This window comes from Varanus komodoensis, unplaced genomic scaffold (genome assembly GCF_004798865.1).
Source record: "Varanus komodoensis strain SLA01 unplaced genomic scaffold, ASM479886v1 scaffold26, whole genome shotgun sequence".
NCBI classification, from domain to species: domain Eukaryota; kingdom Metazoa; phylum Chordata; class Lepidosauria; order Squamata; family Varanidae; genus Varanus; species Varanus komodoensis.
This window is the reverse complement of record NW_025335684.1, coordinates 3,882,305-3,894,536: the sequence shown is the minus strand read 5'-3', so window position 1 is coordinate 3,894,536 and position 12,232 is coordinate 3,882,305. Positions and strand designations below refer to the sequence as shown.

Below are 12,232 nucleotides of genomic sequence, written 5' to 3'. Positions count from 1 at the left end.
CCTGTCCCCCAGAAAGACCGCATGTCCCTGTGGCCCTTGAAAGACCTGTGAACTGCATGCAGTGGCACATCAAGGGCATTATTCAGTAGAAACATCTCTTGTGCTGTCAGACTTCGGAACACGTGTTTTCCACTAAAGCACTGCTGTGCAGAGAGTCCTTAGTCTTAAATTGAAATTGAGATGCTCCTTGTGCTGCATCCGAAGATTTTCAAGATGTTTGAATTGCTCATTTTGCTAACAATGGCTACCAAGCGTCAAGAGAGACATAAAAGGTTGACATACAATTCTGAGCTGAAGAAATCCAGTTTGGAGGAAACAAACATGCAGTTCCCCCCTCTCACAAAATACCGGGAAGACCTATTGATCTCAGCAGAATTGATCAGTGTGTGCTAATATCTCTCCTATTGGCATAAATGGAAATTATTTGATTTGAGTGGGTTGTGGAAGTTCATTCTTTAAATTGTTGCATGAGTCTAGCAAAACCTTGGCTTTAACATTTTCTCATAGCTGTTCAAGCATTGGCTTAAACTCTGTGCCCCAGAGATTGCCTGTAACCGAAAGAGGATCAGATTTCACAGTCAGCGTCTATGTCGAGAAGGTTCCAAACTGTCAGGATGAAGTACACATATTCATAGCTTCATTTTAAATGGCTGGTTTCAACCAAAACTCTGGATTTTTGCAAGTAGCTACTCCAAAACTAATTTTTTTTCCAGCATTTATGCACCTTTGAAATTTACTAGCCTTTCAACAGCTTTATCTGAAATATCTCTGCTCTTCTGGCTCTGGATGGTCTCCCAGCTTCATTAGCAAAAATGTGGGCGGATTATGGAAATCGTGTCCCTTCCTTTTGTAACTGCTGCAAAAGATGTTTGTATTTCAGAACTGTAGCAGCTTAGTCTGGGAAAAAAGATCAGTATGAAACAGCAAACCATGGATTTGCACACGGACACATTTAAATGGCTTTGGTTTTGTAAACTGAGTCCAGGAATAAGATTAAGCACAAATATCCTCTTCTTTCAACAGGGAGAATCTGTGAAATATTTCCTGGATAATCTGGATCGGATTGGCCAATTGGTGAGATTCACTGCTTCTCTGCTCTCACATTATACCTTCCATTGCTTTTATGCATTGTACCATTGATGTGCCTTGTCTGAGATACTTAGATCATATGATCTAAGGCCAAGCAATAATCCTGGATAGGAGAGGCCATAAACTGCCAAAAGGGGGGGATAGGACTGAATGTTTGTACGAATGTGGAATATGCAGAGCTAGAATCTCCAAGCAGAATTTCTGCAACTATCTTACAACTGTGCCCAGTTCTTTCTACTCTGGAGAAAAGAACCTGTTCTTAAATATAGCAAGCTTTTTAAAATATTCTAAATATTATATATAAAGTGGATAATGCCCATATCAAAAATAATGGGACACAAAGGATATTGTGTGGAAGAATAGGCAATATGGATATAGGCCGCAGAATGAATCCTAGATGAAATCTGAGTTATGTGGATCTGTCTGTCAGACTGTATGGTTGCCACATATAGATTGAGAGTGCATATTATGCCCACCAAAGCATAATTCCACAGACAGTTCTTAGACTACAATGAACTGTACAGGACCATTGTTTTTGAAGAGGGCGTGTGTTCCCGAGACTACTGCTTAAGCTAAGCCTGCATTGTTTCTTATACTGATTACACAGACTTTAAACATACCTCAGCCCTGTAGCAGCAGCAGTGAAACTTGGCTAGCACTCGCAACATTGAAACTTACAAGCCTTAGTTTATCAGAAACTCCAGATTTTATTGCATATGTTGCAAGATTGCTACAGGGGACTTCAAAGGATACATTTATGATCCTGAGGAGACTTGTAAACAATTCAGAGTCTTCCTTGAGAGGGAATTAGCTTAGGGCCAGTTCGTGCAATCAAACACAGCTCAAAGAGCGTGAGCGAAAGTGTTGGTGGCGAGCTTTAGCATCAGCAGGAGGCGTCCGACCCAGATTTTGCAGCTGAACAGGTGGTGTAAGAGCGGCTTCTCTCTCGCATCTCACGCCACCCGGCCACTGTGCAACTTCTCCTCCTCGGCAGAGCGAACCACTGGTCCATTTCACATGTCTTCTTTCCCCCACTTCCCACTGTCTGTTTCTGCAGAACTATTTTCCCAGTAAGCAAGACATCTTGCTGGCCAGGAAAGCTACCAAGGGGATCGTGGAGCATGACTTCATCATCAAGAAGATCCCCTTCAAAATGGTGGACGTGGGTGGACAGCGATCGCAGCGCCAAAAGTGGTTCCAGTGCTTTGACGGAATAACATCCATACTGTTCATGGTCTCCTCAAGTGAATATGACCAGGTTCTTATGGAAGACCGGCGTACAAACAGGCTGGTCGAGTCCATGAACATATTCGAAACCATTGTCAACAACAAGCTCTTTCTTAATGTCTCCATCATCCTGTTCCTTAACAAAATGGACCTTCTCGTGGAGAAAGTACAGAATGTTAGCATTAAGAAGTACTTCTCAGACTTCAGAGGTGATCCTCATCGGCTGGAAGATGTTCAGCGTTACCTGGTACAATGTTTTGACCGAAAGAGGCGGAATCGCAGTAAGCCCCTCTTCCACCATTTCACCACGGCCATCGATACTGAGAACATCCGCTTTGTGTTCCATGCTGTGAAGGATACGATCCTACAGGAGAACCTTAAAGATATTATGTTGCAGTGAAGGAAAGCTGACCCCTCTCCATTGAAACCTAGCCTAACAGTCGTAGATTCAGCTACTGTTTTTGCGGTTCTCCCAATGGGTTTGTTCCTAAAAGATCAGTGCTGTTTACTTGGCTCACAAAGGCTGCAAAATAGCCCTGACAGAGGAGCGACAAGCAGAAGGACTGTGAAAGCTCATTTGCTACTGATTTGCTTAATTTAGAAACACTACTGAAAAAGTGACTGTTGTAAGAGCAGTGCCTTCTTCTGAAAACTGAGTAACACGTCTGCCTTCTGCCTTTTGAAGAGTGACCCCTCACTTTGAAAACTATAAAGAACTTTTGTCTGTTGAAAGGTTATTGTGCAAGAGTACTAGAATTTGCCGGCAGTGAAACCTGTCTGCCTTACTAATTCTGGGTGCTGAATTAACAAATCCCAAGAGCATATTCCATTCACTAATGGATGCTTCTCTTTGGGGAATACATTGTAATATATTTTCCTATTCCAGAGATCAACATCCCATGTTTTGGTGCATACAAGATGGTTTGCCGGATATTCATCTAGCTCTTTCTGAAAATCTCTCTAGCCTCCTTCATACGAAAAGTTTAGAACTGTAATGAATTTATCTGGTCACACAAGTACAGTTTTGTTTTGTTTTTAAGCAGCTTGTGTCAGAGGGGGCAAAACCCTGAGGCCTGGGTTGGTGCAGCACAAGGGCTTACCTTTGCACTACATGTTACGGTGTTCATTGCATTGTGAAACATAAGCCACAGCAATACAGCGCAGGCCAGTGCTCAGATGCCTGATGTCCTATCAAGACATCCTCCATCCTTTCCCAAACCTAGATTTGGAACTATACGAAAGCGCAGTATGACTGTTCTTTGTCTCTGGTGTGGCAGCTGAGGCTACTTTTTAGGCAGATCTTTGATTAGCAGTGGCTGCCCATAACACCAAAGCCGAATCCTCTTGCGAGCGCCACTTAATAGCTGCACTGAGTTTGAACAGAAGGACCTTGCTTGGCATTCATCCTTAATTGTTGATGTAGGGTTTTATTAGCCTATATAATATACATTTAAAATATTGTATCAAGTCTAAGCTTGTCCCTTTAAGGCTACCACAGAGTAAGTGTGAATTTGCAGGAGGCTGTGAATAATGTTGATGTGAGCTTATTTTTTTAATTCTAAAATGTTGAATTTAACTATGGGTGCCTTTTCTGTGTGTACACATTTTACATTCTTTCTGCTCTGAGGCATGTATTAACACCAAACCGAGACCTGTATTTTCAGTGCTATAGTCATTATTCAGGGATCTTCTTAAACATAAGAAATGTTTACTGTGACATTGGTACCGTACATGTCATACTAAAACATAAAGGGCTTAGTCTTTCCTATATCATGTTATCAGAATGCTGTACTTTATGCCCTATTGGGACGATCATGTCTTAAACAGAAAGCACTCCAGACATTATGCCACGAATAACCACACTAATAACTTGTTGTGACTTTGTTGGGCAAAATTTGCAATTTTTTTTCTTGTGTGGGTTACTCAAGTTTATATAAGCATGTTTTTGTGTGGTGTACCATACTTTGTAAATCAGAAATCTTCCTCACTTGTAGTGATATTTTGTGCAAAATCAAACAATGTTTTGAAAATAAGGGGACAATTTCCTAGTTTTTATGCAGAGTTGAATATCTACTAAGACAGCTGCAGACTCAACATTTTGAGGATACTCTTACATTTGGGAATTTACCTAGTGGCAATCTTACTTTCTGTGTGTATGGATATTTCCTACTCTGTATTAGGTCTGTATTACTCTTGAACTAAGGCCTATCTTTTCAGGACCAATTTTATTTCCGTATTTGCTTCTAGACAAGATGTTTCTGTTCTGCTACATATATGAGAAAGTGTTAAAAAACCATTTTGCAGGAGATAAAATTGCTCTTCCATGTATAAGGGGGCATGCGTCTTGGCCACAGCTGCCCAGCTCTCTCGATCTGCTAGAGCTGATGTTATATTTACCAGACTTCTTCGTCGCTTATTCTCTTAAATTGCAATTCCTTGTTTCTAAGGGGGCTCCTGATATGCATTTTCAAGTTGCAGGCTGAAACTCTGAGGAGTTTTCAAGAGTGATTTGTGATGTGGCTACTGCATCTGCCTTTAAAAGAAGTCAGAATTCCCGTTAGACGTATTCACATGCTTAAAATAGTTCTTCTGTATCCCAGCCACCGTATTTTAACTGGGTTCCTCACCAGAAGTTTCCTGTTTGGAGAAGGCTTGGCTATTCAGTTAATAATTGAACTTGGATTCCATGACTATCCAAAAGTGCCTCCATTTTATGTACAAACCTTTATTTGGCCTTACTTGTCAGACAGTAGCACAAAGTTGTTTAATTACAAGTATTTAAAATCTGGACAATGCTGCCATTTGCATATTAAAATAAAAACCACAATCTAATACATTTGAGTTCTCAAACTGTTTTTTTACAACCCCGTACCCAGAAATATACTTGCTTGTTAGTGTGGCTACTGGAATACTCACAGAAAGTACCGTGTGCCCCTTTGATGAACTAGATGCAGTCTCGTTCATATAATGGGAGTCCCTGGCTGAAACAAACATGAGCATAGTGGCTTTTTGTGGCCAGATAACATAAGCAATCTAGTCCACCCAGTGGGACCTTACAGTCAGTTTTCTTGGTGTCAAGGATGTTCTTTACTTTTGTATCTTCTCATCCCTCCACAGTTCCATTATCCCTCCTTTGATCATGGCTGCAGCTGTAGTACGTTTGTTTAACTTTTCAGTCGAAGCTTGATAGCTAAGCAGTTCTGTGATTCCACTAGTGTGTGTGTGTGTGTGTACACACGCACAGTCACCAATAAGTCCGTTTTAACAACTTTAGGGTTTTACAGTGCAGTCCAGTTTATTCTTATTGGTCAGCCCTAAACAATAATGCAATGTATGGCTTGGTAGGCAATATAGTAAGCCTCTTCTGATGTGTGCCAATAGTTAGCTTAGAACTGACAAGAAGAATATTTCTCGAATCTCGTGCTGTTCCCTTTGCAGTCCCCAAATTGCTCCTCCCTACTTTCTCTTGCCAGAGCTGCAAGACATTTGCCTTAGTTGTAATCCTTGAGAACAGTTTGTTCTAAGTGCAGTTTAGTGGGAAGCAGAAGGATTTGTAGATGGAATACTTGATTCTGACTAGCCAGGAAATGGATTACTCACAGAACAATATTTTACAGGTCTTGAACTTACACTTTTGCACATTTTATACCCGACAAATGTTCCAGGTGTTCGGGTTTCTCATCTGTCAGAGGAAGATTGCTGTGACAAAGTTTATACCCTCTGTGACAGAGAGAAGCACAACGCTCCTGTGTAAGAGAGAAATGCACAAGTGTGACACACGACACACAGGCTTGCTTATTTATATAAACTTGGCAGGAGCAAGACCTTGAAAAACATGCAGTTATTTTGTGAAGTGGAAGCTGGAGGTTGGTGCTGCTGCTGAGGGGACGACTTGCAGTGGCAGTACTTAGCCTGTCAGCTAACAGCCATGTTGTTGGAACAGATTCTGAGACTGTTAACTTAGCAGCTGTGGAGCCTGAAGTGAAAAAAGCTGGAAGGGAGTTTAATTCTGCCGCCCAGACCATTCCTGTACGATAGGCAGTTTTGAATCTATAACAAAAATTTCTCCTCCTCTGCAATTGACCACCACTCATGTGGATGACTTGACATTGCTATTTCCATCACCAGTTCTTCTTGCTGAAATAAAGACCCTTCCACCAAGGAGCCAGAAAGCAATCTAGGGTTTGGCAGGCTTCCCTTGTTTTAGCTTGCGGTAACCCACTTGAAACTTACCATGCTCCGGTTTAAACAAAAGCAAAAAACAGGTTAGCTTTCTGGTGATCAGTCCAAAATCTATTGTTGGGAGGGAATGATGCAGAGGAGGAATAGATTTCCATTCTAAAGAGATACTTACGTACTGCTGCTTAAATACTGGCACTCTGTATAGTGAAACAAACGGCCATCAGTGAAGACCCGGTGTGCTCTGATGACTCTTCAGAAGGAGGATTTGGCTGCTTAGTACAACAACATGTTGGCATCACTTGTAGCTATTGGCATGCACACAGATCTTTTTCCAGCTTGCCCATTTGTTTATACCTGGGACTTGGAGATTCAAGCCCCTTCCAGTGTAGAGTTAGGGGCTTTGGCTATACAGAAGGGCCAATAAAATTCCTAAAGCCAAACACTTGTCTCTTTTTGTAAATGCTCACGAAATTAAGCCCTTAAGCACCAGGGCCCTGCATGCCTTAAGAGACAGCCAGCCTCTTTGTTGCCCGCCCTTTTATGAAAAGTCACCAAGACGGTCCTCTCCGTTGTATAATTCACACACCAAGTTCAAACTGCAAAGGTAAAATGGCATTTTCAGCAGTTGTGTCACAATGGGGAAATTCCATTCCCTTGTCAAGGCCTTTCTAGGTGCATTCAGAAACTTCAGAGAGCTCCGGAGGTGGTTCAGTGCACGGGGAGGGGTGGGAACCTGTAGGGAGAAGTGCCCCATCCCCCAGGAACACACCTGGGGCTGCACCCCTGCCTTCCCATATTCCTCTTCGCGTTTTCCACGTCATTTTCCCTACTGCACTGCCAAAGTTTGGTACTGAGTCATGGCTTGCATCCTCTAAAAGCAAAAGGGGTCCTGTTGCTTGCAATTCCGTGCTGGGCGGCCATTCAAGGGTTCATGTTGCCCACCCTAATCTTTAGGAGCCGTAAAGGAACCAACCGAAGCATCCTAAAGCCACGAGCAAGCCCTTGAGTTTCTGGAAGCACTATAAGAACCGAAACAGATGAGCACTTTGTTTTGTGGTTGGAGGGATGGAATAGCAGCTGAAAGATAGAAATGCTTCACACGAAAATCCTGCCAAATGTTTTGGGTTATGAGGAGAGGCAAGGTTTGAGTTGCTTTAGTATGTTCAGGGTGTCTCCCCTGTGGATCCCAGTATCTGAGCCCCTAACCTGCAGCAGCCCAGCTCACGTTGGCCTGCTGTGCCTCTCCAAAGACTTGGCTTTACCTAAGCTAGCCTGGGCCATGTTACTGGGTTCATAATGTTGAAATTGTATATGAGAGCATGAGGCCAATGGGTGGTGTCCATTCCATGGGCCTGAAAGAGGCCATTAGCCTCTGACTCCTTTCCCATTGGTGACTGAAGAAAGCAACATCAAAGCTGATGCCATTTTTTGTTCTCTGTTTTTTGTGAACTGCCTTGAGGACTTTTAATTTTAATTTATTCACTGTACTTTTAAACTGTCCAATAACTGAAGTTCTTTGGGCGGTGTCCGATGAAAATATACCATACGGATATTAAAACAAGAAATAACACCGTAGAACCATCCAGCAGCAAAGGATGACAATGTTGTAGCATCATAAAATCTAAATCGACAGAGTAGTGTACTAAACACCCTTCCTGAAATGCCTGGGAGAATAAAAAGAGAGTTACCCTGGTGCAGAAAATGTCGTAATGTAAATACCAGCTGAGCGCCTCTGGGGGGAACATCCCGTAAATGGTAGCATCCCAAGTTGTGCATCTCCACGTTGCCCTCACACAGAAGGAATACCTGGAAGAGGCACCCAAGCAGATCCGACTGGTCTGAGCTCGTGGGAATTCCGCACGTCCGATCCAGGGAGCCAGGTTGGATCTTTTTTCTGCAGACTTCCATCTCTATAAAGGACTGCAGTTTGAGTGTCTTCTCAGTGCTGATGAAAGTTGCACAAATAAACACCTCAAACTCGTTCTAGTGATTTGCACAAAAGCAACAGACTCATGCAAATTACACTATAGCCGCATGGCTTTGGGGTGCTGATTCGTGCAGATTTTCCTAGTGGTTGGTGTTTTTTTGCAATGCACATGTTGCGGTCCCATTTTAGACTGCGGTTCACAAGCTAGCTCAACTGTCATCACAGTGCAGGGCTAAAGGTTTGGAATTGTGGGATGGGGCAAATCGTAAAAACCCATTGGAGTATCTTTCCATCATTGGGTTCCCCGTCACTCCCTAGCCTCAGTTAGCAATCTTCCTGTCCAGGAAGATAAACTGCAAGCCGCATTTTAAGAAATACCCTAAATAGAGCTAATGAAAACGCAGTGCCTTCTCTTATCTGTAGTTTGCTAGTGATTCCTATACCCCAGAGGGTAATTCATTCACCGTGCGTCATGTAGAAGCTGCTGGCATGCCCATGCAGGCGACTAGCGGACGGGCGGAGGAGTCGCTTGCTACGGGCTAGTGAAACAAAATTTAAAGCAAGGAATTCTCATCCCCTGTTCGCACATACTCAGTATAACACAACAGCTGTGTCTAGAACAATATTCGATGCAACATGGTGCCGAGTTCTAAAGGGACAGGAAAAGTACATGCTGCGAGTAGCTGATTTCTAGCTGCGGCAAAAATGGGATGGCTGTTGAAAGGTGGTTATAAATACAGATAATGCATTGCCGGCAAAGGACCAAAACTCATAACCTGCTCCTCATACTCTTGAATTGTGTTTTTAAACCGATGACCCTTGTCTAAGCCCTAAAGGAGCATCTGTAATCCTTTGTAGCCTAGCGTCAGTTTATGAAAGCTGTGCGTTGGATTTATAAAACATGGTGGTGTAAAAAAATGTATTTTAAAACTCTGAATTAGCTGTTCTGTATATCTGAATTTTGTAAATGTATTAAAATGTGACTTGTTGCCACTGTGCTTCAGAGTGTCTGCAGAAGCATTTCACTTTCTTTAGGGAGCAGGGAATTTCGGGGAATTGTTCTCAGTTCTTCACACGCGCATTCTTCACACATCCTTGCTTGTTTTATGAGCCTCTGCACCGCTGTACCTACTTCACTTTTATTACTCCCAGATAACCAAGGATATTTGTGCAATCTGAATGCACTGCCAAGGGGTGCTTTCCATTTGCTTTAATCCACAGGGAGTGTATTTATGCCACTTCTATGGGCTTGGTGTGTCTCACATATATCAAAAAGCAGCCTTTGAGAATTTGAGTTGTGTGAAAGGTGTATCATGAGGTCCTTGGAATACCATGAATACAGTACAAAGTTGTCATGTATCGGCAAGTAAGTCATACTTTTCTAGCCATTTGAGCGCCTTGTTTTGTGTCTTAATTTTTCAACCAGTGCAATTTCCAAAGCTTAACCCAGTCTCTTGGAGTGTTTCCAATACTTTTCTCTCTTTAGCCTGGCTGCAGCAAATCATGTTCTAATAAGGTCTTTGTGGACGAATGCTCTGTCAGTGTCCTTAGACGGACAAAAGCAAAAACTCGCTGGATCCCTCGAGCAGATGCCATGTCCCATCAGATACGAGTGCCGTTCTTCTAGCACTTGGACAAAGCAAAACAACACAACCACCTAGGAACAAAATCCCCTTCAGGATTGAGGCCACACCGATCCATTCACAGGACCCGATTTAGGTGCGATCTGTGCGGTGATTTTATCATTCTTTGATCCGTGCAGGCCCCGGTTGCCAAACAAGTGACACCATATTGATTTGAATCTTTTAAATCTGCCTCCCCCACTGCGTTGAAGCTGCTCCCAAAGAAGAGAGCTCCTGGCACTACCAAGCAAGAGACATCGGATAGCTATGCCATCTTCCTCCTCAACGCTCTCCGGATTAACCAATATAATTGTGCACGTATAATTGCTCTGAGAAAGCTATAACCACAGGGAGAAAGGTTCCAACAGTTTCCTAATTGTGTGTGTGTGTATAAAGAGGGAATGCTCAGGTGTTTGACTCGCAGACCTGATCTGCTTGCAGAAGTGGGCCGCTTCCTTTGCATGAGGCTGAGTTACCTCCCTTCCTGGAAGCCGCATGTGGACGTAGGGAAAAGCTCAACTCTTGATGCACAACAAGGAGTAGATGCAAATGCCTGTTCCTGGATTTGTAAAGAACCCGCAGACTGAAAACTCATTCCAGTGCTCAGCTCTGTGCCAAATTAAGCTCTGGGAAAATATGATGTGAACTATCTCCCTCCCTCCCTCCCTCCCTCCCTCTCTCTCTCTCACACACACACACACACACACACAAAGACACAGACACAGACACAGGCTCTTGCTTAAAGAGGTGCTAGATAGATCCTCTTTCCTGCTAAAACAGTTGCCATAGCAACAGCAAGGGTGCTGCAAACACTTTTGTTAACTGAAGAGGGAGACGAAGCTTTCCTCTTTCTCTGCCTCTGTCACTCGCTAATAAAAATGCAACTTTCTAAATGTTTACTTTTAAAACACCCCCTCTCTCCCTCCCCTGATATTTTCCACACCTCCCCTGGTACATTCTGAATTTCACATCTCCTTGCTTAAGGGTATGCGCTCTTTGTTTTCCACGAAAAAACGGCAGCAATATTTAAGCCGCCAGCAGGGGGCGGGAGTGAGGTTGGTTCACTCTTGCTGCCTTGTTTTGCCTGTCGGGCTGTAAAGTTTTATTTGGGATTTTGGGGAAGGAACTTTCCACCCAGTAACTGACATCAGTAGCACATTATGCTTCCAAACGGTGCTCTTCTTTTAGGCCATTTTCTGCTTCCCGGGAAGCCCCGCAGGGCTTTCTACAAGGTAAGGCCAACAATAACAGAAGAGCTGCTTTGAAAGCAAGCTTGTCCAACAGCGCCAATCTTCCGCCGCAAGGTCATGTTCCCAGTTCAACCAGAACAACAGTGCATCTTGACAGACCTGATCTGTGCCCTGCATAAGCCAGGATGCAGCATCTCAGAACACATCCCAGAATCCTCTGCAAGTACTGAGGTTCCAGGATGGAGGGTCCCCACGCTTTCCGCGCACTTCCGCACTGTGATGGGGATGGTTTTATCGATCAGGATTTATACCCAGCATCCCATTTGTAAAAATGGAAAACTTTCCACTGTTTTTCAAATGTTGTGCTCCCAAGGAATGATTTCCACAGCAGTCTCCCTCTGTTACAAAGGCTTCCAAGCATCTGTGGATGCCAGGAAATGACAGAAACCCAGTGCTTCTGAATTGTTTCATGACAAAGCAAAGCAGTGCTTATTTATAGCTGCTTCCTTAAGAAGGTGACATTACTGGAGCGATAGGCTGGGGCATTGCTTTATCCCTGGAATTTTACTCCTGCCATCTAGAACAAAGCTCATGAGTTGCGTGAGGAGCAGAGTGGAGAGTTTGCCCAGCTAAAGATACCTTTAATTTTCACGACCTAAAACATTTTCATCATGACAGTTCGCACATACAGCCCCTGAGGAAAGTCCAGAATTGCAGGCAGCTGTGTTAGATCCTGTGTGTGTGTGTGTGTGTGTGTCCTGTAGGTCTTCTGCAAAGCAAATCTCCCTGAATTGCCCACTGGAGACCAAACCACCCCAAAACATGTTGCATTTCAGCTGGGATAGCACATAATAGTAGTGGAAGAGCAGTTTCCCTCTCTCAGCTCCGGCTCTACTACACTGCTGCTTTTGCCTTAATTATAGAGAGATCCCCAGAAAGCCCTGCTGGCTTTTAAACCTTCAATTAAAAACACACCAGTGAACCATAGGAAATGT

The 12,232-nt window shown here is 43.4% G+C and overlaps 1 protein-coding gene across 1 annotated transcript in view; it reads left to right on the top strand.

Annotated features, from left to right (window-relative positions):
* Positions 1-9,423, top strand: part of GNA12 (G protein subunit alpha 12) — a 29,842-nt gene extending 20,419 nt beyond the window's left edge. The window contains exons 3-4 of the mRNA XM_044433744.1: positions 1,024-1,074; positions 2,147-9,423. Coding sequence (XP_044289679.1) covers positions 1,024-1,074; positions 2,147-2,716 — 621 coding nt within the window. The 3' untranslated portion in view covers positions 2,717-9,423. The remainder of the gene's footprint in view (positions 1-1,023; positions 1,075-2,146) is intronic.
* The last annotated feature ends 2,809 nt before the right edge of the window (positions 9,424-12,232 follow it).